This window comes from Homalodisca vitripennis, chromosome 3 (genome assembly GCF_021130785.1).
Source record: "Homalodisca vitripennis isolate AUS2020 chromosome 3, UT_GWSS_2.1, whole genome shotgun sequence".
Classification (NCBI taxonomy): domain Eukaryota; kingdom Metazoa; phylum Arthropoda; class Insecta; order Hemiptera; family Cicadellidae; genus Homalodisca; species Homalodisca vitripennis.
In genome coordinates this window covers 65,028,836-65,041,886 of record NC_060209.1, presented here as the reverse complement: position 1 = coordinate 65,041,886, position 13,051 = coordinate 65,028,836, and the positions used below count along the sequence as shown (strand labels likewise).

The 13,051-nt window shown below is 31.7% G+C and overlaps 1 protein-coding gene across 1 annotated transcript in view; it reads left to right on the top strand.

Moving 5' to 3' along the window:
* LOC124358653 overlaps window positions 1-10,837 on the top strand; it is a 124,958-nt gene extending 114,121 nt beyond the window's left edge. The window contains exons 2-6 of the mRNA XM_046810954.1: window positions 1,895-2,103; window positions 4,762-4,897; window positions 7,580-7,713; window positions 8,328-8,577; window positions 9,936-10,837. Of these exons, the coding sequence (XP_046666910.1) occupies window positions 1,895-2,103; window positions 4,762-4,897; window positions 7,580-7,713; window positions 8,328-8,577; window positions 9,936-10,027 (821 nt within the window). The 3' untranslated portion in view covers window positions 10,028-10,837. The remainder of the gene's footprint in view (window positions 1-1,894; window positions 2,104-4,761; window positions 4,898-7,579; window positions 7,714-8,327; window positions 8,578-9,935) is intronic.
* The last annotated feature ends 2,214 nt before the right edge of the window (window positions 10,838-13,051 follow it).

The following is a 13,051-nucleotide window of genomic DNA, read 5'->3' as shown; positions in this document are numbered from 1 at the left end:
ACTGGGCTGATTTAAAATATAAATTGGTCTCTTTATCTCTGGGATTACCTTTGATTTGTTGGGGTTCCTTTACCACGTTAAGGCTCTTTACATTATACGGTAATGCATACTTTATTGAGTTTACTTTAAAAGTGAGTTAGCAGTTTCATAAGAAATTTATTAATTGTGTACCAAGAAATTTCAAGCTTTTTCAAATTTATTCAAAACACTTTTTTAATTAGGATTTTATTGTTAAAATTATTACTTAAATGCCTGGCGATATAATATTTTACACACTTTTACACTTTACAAACAATTTTAAATATAAAAATAACAATAATATTATTATTTTAATTTATTATTTTTTAATAAAATTTCGTTAAAATTCGTAACAAGAATTGTGCTTGAAATAATGTTTTAAGCGCCTGCCTCTAAGAGATCTGTTTAAATTTCAACTTGATATAAGTTTTTGATTGATAATTTAAACTTTTCTGAATTGAATACCAGCTTTTTGTACATTCATGAACAAAACCTATTCTGTTTTGAAAATTAAATTAAAAATGGTATGCTTAGACGATAACGGCTGCGAGAAATAGTTTTCAACAGCTCTTTCCACCAGGTAAAATGTAAGAAATCATTACTTTGTTGACTCAAAGAATATGCTTGGTAATGATTATACGAAACAGCAAAGAATAACAAATATCTGTGTCCCAAGCTTGAATACCAACTACTGACTTTGAAAATTGCCTTCTGTTTTATTGAAATTGATAAAGATGTCTTGACGTCTATGCAATAGGTGTTCTAAGTGATATATTAAAAATCTACGGAAGATGAAGGAAGCTTTATAATGAGCCATAAATTAAGCATGTGTTGCCTTACCGATGAATCCCACAGTCTACTCCTGTACCCTTTTTGTCTTCATTTAATTCAAGATGACCTTAGTAAGACATAAAAAGAAACAAAAAACGTTCATGTTCTTTGTATTTCAAAATCAATACTCATTTACTGTAGGAACGTGTTCACTTAACTTAAATGGATGAACTATTCGACGATGAAAATCCATATATTATTTTGTAAAATTCTTAGGAACAAGACAAGCCTAGTCGAGCATTGTTAGGGACGAGAATTGATAGGGATAACATTTTGTATGAAATTGTTGATGGAGTGATCCATTATCCCAAATAATTATTGTAGTAATTAATAACAGGTCATACTGAAAAAAACCTTCAAGTTGACACAAAAGTTAATATACAAGTATAATCCTCGACAAGATTTCTATATCTAGACACACCAGCTTCTACAGACTGAGTGACGTAGATAGGACAGCTTAGGTAGATCAGCACACTTCAATGCCGCATAAAAACGAGTTTTCGTCATTGGCTCGCAAAATATTTGTGAACCAAGCGCTATGTGTTGACTAACCACAGGGTTGTCCCTGACATCGGTAAGTTGAAGATGACAGGTGCTTGGGTTATGTGTAACCGGAAACTCTATTAATTTAGAGCGCATAGGGGTTACTAAAGAAATTAATATATTTTCAAGTAATTGTTATATAATGATAATTTTCTTATTTAAATATTGATATAACGAAAACGAGTTTTCATTTTATATCTTTAGGAATGTGATGCTAGTCTAAAAACTAAAACATGAAGAATTCACTATCTTATTTTCTTTCTATATTAAAAAGAGAGTGAGAAAGAAGTACTGAATTATTTAAATAATTTTTTAAGTGGCCAATATTTAGATTTAAGAGCATATTGAACAAAGAATTACCTAATATTCAGTTATATAGGTCTTATTTCACAGAATTAGTGTGTCTATACGAACTTGAATTACACAATTGGCTCTGATTCATTGAATAAACCGCACATCAACGTTCAAAATCGTCTTGATAAGCAAATCTACTTTGTTCCAGAGAAAATCCTGGGCTTATCCTTGACATCGGTGCGCATAGAACGACACACGCTGGTTGGAAACTCATCTATCCTTGAGTGTTATTACGACCTTCAGGGGGAACCTCTCTACTCCGTCAAGTGGTACAAGGATGGGAACGAGTTTTTCCGTTTCCTCCCCAAGGACAATCCGCCAAAGCAAGTTTTTCCACTCAATGGCGTCGAAGTAGATGTAAGTCAGTGTTACCAGTATTTATTACGCGTAAAAAGGTTATTATTCTTTTTTATGATAGTATTAGATTTGCGATTATGTTTCACACTCATGTGCTTGTTTTAAGATGTGTGTGTGTGTGTGTGTGTGTGTGTATGTGCGCGCTTGTGTGTGTGTGTGATATTTTCAACAAAACTTTTAGTAGAATTTAAGAGATGTTCTTCTATTGTTTAAAATTACTGATCGTAAAATTACTTATCTTTAATAAAAATAAGCAATACAAATAACAAAGTGTGAAAACACGTGTCAATTTTACTTCTTATCAATAAAGCTTGTAAATAATGTTCAGATTCATACAATTATCTAAGTAATGCCACACGTATCAAAATTTATTCGTGTTATACATTTCAAATCTTTTAAATGGTTAAAAACAATAACAATTATCTCTAAAAAGTATCAAAAATTCTAATAACCTAACTGGTATGGGCAAGGCTCGCATCCAACGCATTAACAGGACAGTACAGTGCGGTGTTAACAGGACTCGCGTAGTGGTGATAAGGGAACGATATTTACACCATTGTCCCTCTCTGTCTAGCACAATGGATTACCCCGGGGACCAAACTGCTGCAGTGCGCCATTGTTTACGGATCAGTCAGTTAATTTTTATGTTACTGGAATAAGTTTGGATAATACAAAACTAAATTTTTACCGCTTAGATAGTATCATTTACATGCTAAAATATATTATTGACGCTAAACGTTCAGATCACGTTATCAGCTATGACTTATTTGGAACAATACTAGTAACTATGTGGGTGTTATTGGTATAAGATTTATTTGAAATGGGTTCTAAATAGCTTAACTAAAACTGTAGATACGCTTGTCCTAAGTTTATAGTTAATATCAAAATTAATTACATTTCTCATAAATAACATTCCAGCAAAAGAGCTAGATTAATTTAAGTAAATATTCATGTGGTGGTATTTTTTTGGAAGGTTGGATGAAACTAAACATAAAATAAATTATAATTAGAAATAATTAAGCATTTTTAATTGTAACTAACACTTTACTACTGCTTTTGTTTATAAACTCAAATAAAATAAAATTTATAAAAATTCAATTTTGTTTCCAATGTTAAAGGGTAAATTTTGGTTATATTTAAATGAAACCCATTACGTACGGCAAGTGCAGTTTATTTACCAAAACATCACCTATTTCTGTATAAACTGATAAATGAGGTAAAAACTGTACTGCCAAACGAATGATCGTAGTGTATGATTTGGACATTGACATACATAGAACATATAATAAACTATTTAAAACAAAATAAGAAATTTAATATAGATGAAGAACTTAATATCGTAATAGAGTTTTAAGTCCAGTACAACATTAATATGTATATTTGAATCCACCTTATAAAAATCTTATAGTTCTTGTTCATTACTGATGGAGATTGTTTTGCTGTAGATTTAATTATTAAATGTTTCGTAATAATTTGATGTATTTTTATGTGGACAACTCGAACGACACTCAATTTCGTCTGATACATTGCCGTTATCCAGCGCAGGCCGATAGTGCTGCGAGGTCTCTGCCGATCATGACAGTGGTTTGTGTTGATGCTATAGCGTGTGTTGTTCAGGTGGATAGCTCAAACGCCACTCAGGTTCGCCTGATCAGACCGTTACTATAAGTGTCTAACCATGGCGATATAATGACAGTAGTTTGTGTTGTACTATAGTGTGTTGTTCTCAGGTTGACAGGTCAAACGCTACTCAGGTTCGCCTGATCAGACCGTTACTATAAGTGTCTAACCATGGCGATATAATGACAGTAGTTTGTGTCGTTCTCAGGTTGACAGCTCAAGCTCTACTCAGGTTCACCTGATCAGACTGTTACTATAAGTGTCTAACCATGGCGATATAATGACAGTAGTTTGCGTTGTTCTCAGGTTGACAGCTCAAGCGCTACTCAGGTTCGCCTGACCAGACTGTTACTATAAGTGTCTAACCATGGCGATATAATGACAGTAGTTTGTGTTGTTCTCAGGTTGACAGCTCAAACGCTACTCAGGTTCGCCTGATCAGACCGTTACTATAAGTGTCTATGTGTGTGTGTGTATAATGACAGTAGTTTGTGTTGTACTATAGTGTGTTGTTCTCAGGTTGACAGCTCAAGCGCTACTCAGGTTCGCCTGATCAGACCGTTACTATAAGTGTCTAACCATGGCGATATAATGACAGTAGTTTGTGTTGTTCTCAGGTTGACAGCTCAAGCGCTACTCAGATTCGCCTGATCAGAGTGTTACTATAAGTGTCTAACCATGGCGATATAATGACAGTAGTTTGTGTTGTTCTCAGGTTGACAGCTCAAGCGCTACTCAGGTTCGCCTGATCAGAGTGTTACTATAAGTGTCTAACCATGACGATATAATGACAGTAGTTTGTGTTGTTTTCAGGTTGACAGCTCAAGCGCTACTCAGGTTCGCCTGATCAGAGTGTTACTATAAGTGTCTAACCATTGCGATATTATGACAGTGCTTTGTGTTGTATTATAGTGTGTTGTTCTCAGGTTGACAGCTCAAACCTACTCAGGTTCGCCTGATCAGACCGTTACTATAAGTGTCTAACCATGGCGATATAATGACAGTAGTTTTTGTTGTACTATAGTGTGTTATGTTCAGGTGGATAGCTCAAACGCCACTCAGGTTCGCCTGATCAGACTGTCGCTATCCAGCACAGGTAGATATCGCTGTGAGGTATCTGCCGAGGCTCCTTCCTTCCAGACAGTGTCTGACCATGGCGATATGATGACAGTGGGTCAGTGTAGCATGCTATAACTTAAAACATTGTTCTGTTTTTCATGATGTACACACGCATCTTGACATCGTGAAGTAGATTATCCGAAAAACAAAATCGATTATATCCGCCACGCTAGTTATTGGGGTGGAGGGGAAGGGGGTCAAACAGGGAAGAAACTGACAAGGTTACACATATAAAACAATATTTTTTGTCATATCGAATTTTTACTTGCTTGTCACTATGAAAAGCAATTGTATGACATAAATAACAGTAATATAATCGTCAGAAAACTAGATGAAAATGTTGATAGTCATCACTGTTAAGGGCTAGGGCTACCGAAGAGTAGTTAGATAAAATTGGGGTGTAATGGTGTACATGAATGTTTAGTGTAAATATTGTAATGTAAATTTTAATGTTTGGGAATACAAACTAATATTGTTATCATTATTATTATTTTAAATTTAATTACATGTTAGTCATAATCATCAAGATTGTGTACTTTTACAATTATTAGCTCTGTGCCTGCACGGTATTGTAACTCCGAAGATTTGTTTCATCATGTTTTAATTTTTATAAAGTCATTGCCTCAACAATGGCATTGCTGCTAAAAATTTATAGTACAGGAGAGTGAGACAAAGGGGAGCCCCTGGGACAAATCCTAAGCTCAAGCTCTTTAGGTATATTATTTGTGGATAACCTGGAGAGTAGATGGCCAATAGATACCAAGAAAAATATGACATATTGTTGAAAAAGCCACACACCCTAAAAATATTTGATATTTTGTTAGTGTTTTTCTTATTGGATTAAATTAAGCTTATCATTTGGGGGAACATTTTCATTTCTGTCAGACTGTACGTGCGCAAGATATCTGAATAACGAACTGATTAAACCTATTAATTTGAAACTTTGCATTAATCTTAATTTTTATATAGAAAACACTGTGTTCAAAGATGGTACATGTCACTCCATTGGAATTCGTTAAGTGGTAACGAAAATGTGTATTGATCTTAAGGATAATTATGATGGAACGAGAAAATTGGAGAAAAAAATAAATTATATAGCTTCTATTGGGACATAATTAAACATGTAGCTTAATACAATGAGTTGTAGACTTACATTTTGCAAAAATAAATAAATAAATAAAATAAACCAGTGTCGCTTGTTATGCGACACCTGATAATAAAGTTAACGGTAGTGAAAGTTACGTTTCATATAATATAAACTGATATTTTAATTTATCTAATAATAATAATTAAGAATCACAGGTAAAAAATATAATAAAGTTAGCAAACTGTTAAAAATTCCAAACGAATTCCTTCGATTATGCCAAATAACTTTATTTTCTAAATTTAAATGAAAACCGATGTAAATTACATTCGAATTTGAACCTGTATGTGCATCAAGAAGTTTTTAAATTCTCTACTCTTCCCCACTTACGCGGCTCCCTCTCCAATTAAAAGCAAAATTAATTACTCCCTTCTCTCCCGTTCTATTAGATTAGGATAGTTAGTGCCCACATGTTCAAAGACATGAAAAATTGGGTCTAGTTAAGTTGTAGAACAATAATATGGTAAAGTACTAAAATTGCGTGTATAACTACTTTGATTAACTTCTAGCAATATATTTTTGATAAATAGGCTTATACAAAATTGTGTAGAAAAGAAGGATTGACTTAAATGTAATTGGAAACTTAATTTTGATGAAATATGTGGTTTTTAAGTGTTTCCACACAAAATAATAGCCTGTAAAACACACGTTTTGCAACTCTTAACATACTCAGTATTTTCTGACAAAGTGGTAACAATATTTTTTTAAATGGGTCGTCTTATTGGACAATAAAGGTTGAATAAGAGAGTAAATACGAAGATTTGATGTTTATAAAATGGTATCCCTTGGAAATAGCCCAAATAATTATAAAGTGTGGTATAAAACTTGAAAGGAAAATTAAGTTGAATAAAATAAAGAGAAAATTTGTTGTTATAAATTTTGTTTTCTTAAAAGTTATTGTTTATTCCAAGACCTGCTTCAGCGCATCTGCACATACGTGCATATAAATGTATACGTGAAAATACCTAAGATGTAATATGTAGCTCCAAATGAAATAACATTTTTATCGAGATAAATCACGTATCATATAATAAAAATATTATTATAAAAAATAATAATAACATGTTAGAAAGAGATAAGGTATGAATTATGAAAAAGTAGCATATTACATTAAACATTGATTTTTATTATTTCAAAATTCAAACCAATAAAATACTTTGTTAAGGGGCACATTTTATAAATATTTAACGTTAGGTAAGTATATTCAAAAAATGTTTTGTTAGCTAAATTGCTTTTTATCTCTGATGATCTCCCTGTTTGCTTAAATGATGGTATGAGAAAAACTTTCATTGCTTCTTTGCCTGTGCCAGTTTGCTGATAGGAAAACAGTTGCAAGAAAAAACTATTTAGTGTCTTTCTTTATTATAAAAATAAAAGAAACTTCTATGTTCGGTAAAATATCTTGTTTATAAAAATTTTAATTCACTGCAATATAAATTTAGGATACTAATATTATTATTAATATCCTGACTATGCATGAATTGTGTTCAAAATGATTAAAGTAGATTTAAAGCAAAATACAGCTAAAATTAAAAATTGTATGGGTGGTTGTACAATAATTTATTTTTTATTTTGGGAATATGTTATTTTCAGCGATACCAAGAGAAGGACCCCGTATCAGTGGAGGAAGGGCGCGTTATCAGCTTGGAGATACTGTCAGAGTCAACTGCACCTCTGGGCCTTCCAAACCAGTGGCTCAACTCACATGGTACATCAATGGTGAACAGGTAACAGTGATTATAAGTTCTAAATATGAATTAGTTAAAAAAAGATTGAATTTTTTCAAAATGAAAATGGAATATAAAAAAGGACATTGAGCAATTAAGTAAGACCATGTAAATACTTACAATACAGTTTGTGTATAAATAGTTTGTAGTCTATGCTATGGTGATTATGTAATACTAATAATATTCGTTGTTCCAGGATTTCAAGGTTGTATTTAGTAGTAATTGTAAGCAGCCACTACAATGAAAAACCATAAAAAATTATTAAAGCATATTGTAGTGCAAACGTTATTGCATATGTATTAAAAGCATTCTAATTTAAAATTTAGTTCTATGACATTCAATAATAACAGTTTTTAAACAAACATCCATCACTTAAAACTCATCAAAATATGAAGAAAAATAAAATGGTACAAGTTATTGCCAATATTAGATAGTTGTCACAACATTTTTCCACTACAAACTGGGTTAAGACTTGATTAGTAATTTCTTTTTAATGTAAACCATCTTTATCTTAGCAATACATGATATAATATAGTATATAGAGTATTCCCTGTCTGTACACAACTATTCAACATTAACTTCCCTATCTACTGAATAACGCGTTGGTGTTTCAGGCCAACCAATCATACGTGTTCGGTCCCATCCGACGGCCGAACAAAGGGTACGAGACGGCTACGCTGGGCCTGGAGTTCCGGGTGGAGCAACGCCACTTCAAGCGTGGAGACCTGAAGCTCAAGTGTCTTGCCACCATCGCCACTGTGTACTGGCGCACCAATGAAGAGAGCGTGGAAGGCGACAAGCCACACAAGTCGCCCGCTCTCGAGATGAAAGACACGGACAAGTCTGTAGCTGATAGAGTACACGGTAAGGGTAACTTGGGGCATTTTGTCAATTGAATTCTTTTTATTGCACTGTAGGTAGACAGTGGTACAGTGGTACAAAGGTAGACAGAAATACAACGCAATCGTCAATATAGAATAAATGTAAACATAAACATAAAAGTGCTATTAACAAGATCAATTAGTAAAAGAAAGAAATACAAACACAAAAAACAATCATTTACATTAAAATAAGTCACTGTCAGAGAGAAATTTATTTAAATTATAAAATTCCTTTACTATTAAATACTTCCTCAGGTTCCTTTTAAGAATTGTCTCCCCACAAACAACTTTCAAATTTTGAGGGAGAGCATTTAAACTATGCGTTCCGTGTCATTTAATCTAATAATATATATTTCTGAGTTGGTAATATAGATATCCACATTTTTGCTTTAGTTTATATTTTGAATGACAGTCTTGAAAAACACCGGTTTGTTTATACACAAATCTAATTTGCACATGAATTATACTTAAAACACTTGCAGATTAAACTTTTACTAGATTATTTTAAGCAAAACATATGGACTTGATATTTTCTAAATTGCCTAAAATTAAATTAAAACATGAATTAAAAACTCTCTTAGTATATCAAATAGCTCAATAACGCGAAAAAGCAAGGACAAGTATATTTGGTCTTACTTAGTATTGACAGGCAGTGAAGGTGTTCAAGGCAACTTTATATTTTAAACATGAAATGATCGGATAGACGCGCACGCGCGCACGCGCACACACACACGCACACACACACACACACACACACACACACACACACACACACACACACACACACACACACACACATATATACATATATTCTACGTCAAACGTAATCGATTTCTCCTGTATCAGGTTCTTAAAAATTTTACTTCAAGCCTATGAAAGTATACATTAGAATTACTGTAGGCATACATAACTCGTAAGTTATTATTTTAGACTATCATACTTTCAGTGTTAAAATATTTTTGAAATAACAGATAGTCGCCAAATAATTCTGATTGCGTGTAAACTGTTAAACATTTTTACATTGTATTTCATTGCCTTTGTGTACTTTCTAGTAAGAATTTAGTGGTCTTCATGGATGTGTGCTGGATTCAAAAATTGGATAATAGAAGGCGATATGTGAATGGAGATCAGTTATTTATTCTTTCCAACTATGAACACTCAATATTCAGGCTTAAATATAAAAGATTAAATAACAGGACAAATTTAGACTTTGTTGATTACAAACGATACGATTTATAGTATACAGTACACAGTATTGCACGTTAAAAGCAGTCACCTAAGAGGAATGGAAATTGCGGGTTGATGCTGTAAAGGTGATCCGTCAATGTTTCGATGTTCCAGCCTCTACCGGATGTTCGACGTACCCGGGGAACGTCGTGTGCCTCATCCTGGTGCGAACATTGGTGACATTCGCCGTCACCTCCAGCAGATAACCAGATCACCCAATTCTCTTCTAAAGACTTCTACCAACAACTTCCCTTCTCATTTATATGGGTTATTTTGTATCTACATTCTGTAGTTGATATACCTATTTGGCTTAGTGAAGTGTACATATATTGAACATCGCATTTAAAGTATTATTTATACTGAAGCAAGTGATTGTTGATATAATTTTATCTTTTAAATATTAAATATAACTATAATAATTAGGATTTTTCATGTACCGAAGATACTTATGCTTCCTGAGTGTGACTGCGATAGAAATTCCAAAGATTTAAGTTCAGATTATTGTTCTGAATGAAATGTACATAGTTTTAAATGCATTGCAAGTAATAGAAAATTTAACCAGACATCATAATGCTCATAAGCTCTCCCCTAAGCTTGGCCTTTCAGTTAGTATGATACGAGTATATTTGAATTAAAAACGTCAACTTGCCATATTTATGATATATTTGTTGGTTGAAACGCAATAAAGTTTCGTACTGATGTAAAACCTAAAAATAATTCTTACACTATTGGTTCATTTTAACTTTGTACATACTTGTAGGTTGTGATTCTTAATGTTGGTGTTTAGATAAGAATAATGAAAATATGTAAATCTATTATGAAAGAAATTAATGAAAGTGGAAAACAGCTTAACTTTATACTTAGGCCTATACATATCATTCTCATAATTTAAGTTTGATTTTGAAAAAAAGTTTTAAGAATAACATTTGCTACCCCCTGTAAATACGTAGTCTGGTCTACAATGCTATTAATTGTATCTATGTAAAACTACTGATTAAACATATTTTATTAATGTAGTTTGTTTAAAATTCCTTTTCTATTCTCTATTTTTGTAATATTACTAAACGATTTCCCTTTTATTATTTTATTATAATTTTTACTTTTTTAAGTATTTACAGTTACATTGCTAATTTTAATAAAATTTTTTATCTTTATACTCATCTTTACATCTAATACTAGAAGACAAAGATGTACCTACTACGGCTTCAAGCACTCACCTATGGGGTATCCACCACACAGTCTCGTGGACTATTAGGACCCTAACAGTCCAATGCTTGTTTTCTAAAAACATGAACCAAAAATGAGCCAGGTTCACCTAATATTTGTAAAAATGAAACATGAATATTTACATTTTTTAATGCTGAATGAGAATGAGTTTTTACGCTTTTGGAAATATTTGGGACATCTCCCATGGATTGCCGCTAACGAACTTATTACTTATAGATATATAACTTATATAACTAAACTTATATAACTTATAAATATCGCTGTGACTTTCATTAGACATGAAATTCAACAAAATTACGCCAAAAGAGTCTATTATCTACTTAGTTTTGTAAAAAAATGAAATATAATTTTAACTAAAATAATCTGTTTAATAAACGAGTAATTTCCTGTAGTAACTTCATCGCATGTTTTGGTAACTTAACAAATATTATTCCTGGAATCTGTTGTATTGGAGTTTGAAATTGTTTATCCTGCGACTTAATTATTGACAAAATAGCCATCCATATTCCAATTAATAGTTTTGTGTTTACTATTACCTAAAATTAAAAGCTCCCCAATAAAAATCAGTTTCTGAAGCAAAATGATCCCTATTTGAAAATAATGGCCAAGTAATCTTAAAATGGATTTTTAAATATATTTTACAGAATCATATTGTACGACTAGTAAAATATTAGACTATACGACAAACAATCTCTTAAGTAATTGAGACTTTTAAAAGTTAAATACAGATGCTGCTTATGTTGGCATTACAGTATGTCAAAATTAATACTTAAAGAATTGAGTATTTAATATTGTTTATTTATTATAAGTTAAAACATTAATTGATTACTGTACTTAATGATGACTGTATGCCGAAGAGGCGGATATCTTGCATGTAAATATGTTCGCCGAAATTAATAACTTGTTACATAATTAAATTTATACATGAATAAGTTTGGTTTTTAAAGCGTTATTTAATATACGTTAATATTCCAACTCAATTTTTAAAACAAAATCTCTAAAATAGGACTATAAGCCCCATTTTGATTTAAATACTTGAACATTTTATTTCATAAAGTGCAATATTTAAAATTAATTTAATTCAATCAGATTTATCCTATAACCATTAAAACTTCCAAAGACTTTGTAATGGTGTGTAATAAAAGCAAAACATTATTATCTACTAAAATGTATACTAATGTGTTATTACCTCCTACACATGTTTAAATGTAAAGTATCTATGTAAAGTTTAATTTAAGTATGTAAAGTATCTGTATCAGTACTAACTAAGGCTAAAATATTGCAGGAAAAGGTAGGGGTTGCTTAGTATTACATATAAATAACGGTATCAAAAGAAGTACTTTATCAGTTACATACCTTTTTGTAACACCAAATACAAATTGGTCATCTTTGAAACATTAATAAAATTAAAATAGAGGTATGCATTCTTACTAAAGACATGGTTCTAAATATATTGAGATTGAGAAGAACGTCATAAACAATATTCTTGCAGTCTTTTATAAGTGCTCAAAAGGCACAAAAAGTCAAGTATTAGTTTTGGAGGAAACTATAGAAATAACATGAACTATATTTTTATAACTATATGAATCTGTATGTATTATAGTTTCTTGTAGGTTAATTAATCAATGTGATATTTGTGACTCGGTTGTACTAGTTCTCACCTACTGACCAAAAAGGGTTGGTGGTCACTTTAAGAAGGGAAAACTAGAATAGCTAATTTTCCAATTAAAAATATCGTTGTCTCTCCATAGAGACGTTAATCGATTGATTAGATTAATTAAAGATGCAAAATTAACCGGAAAACGTATTAAGTTATGATAGATCACTAGAAGAGGAGTTATCTCACCCATAGGCTTCTGAAAGTAAATATATTTTATAAATAATAACGTCAATAGACCAAAATAATTCACTCCACTGTAAATGTTGCTATTGCTGTAGGTTAAACAATAGAGCCATTATTGAAATCAAAGCACAATAGAACATTTAATGCAATAATATTTTAC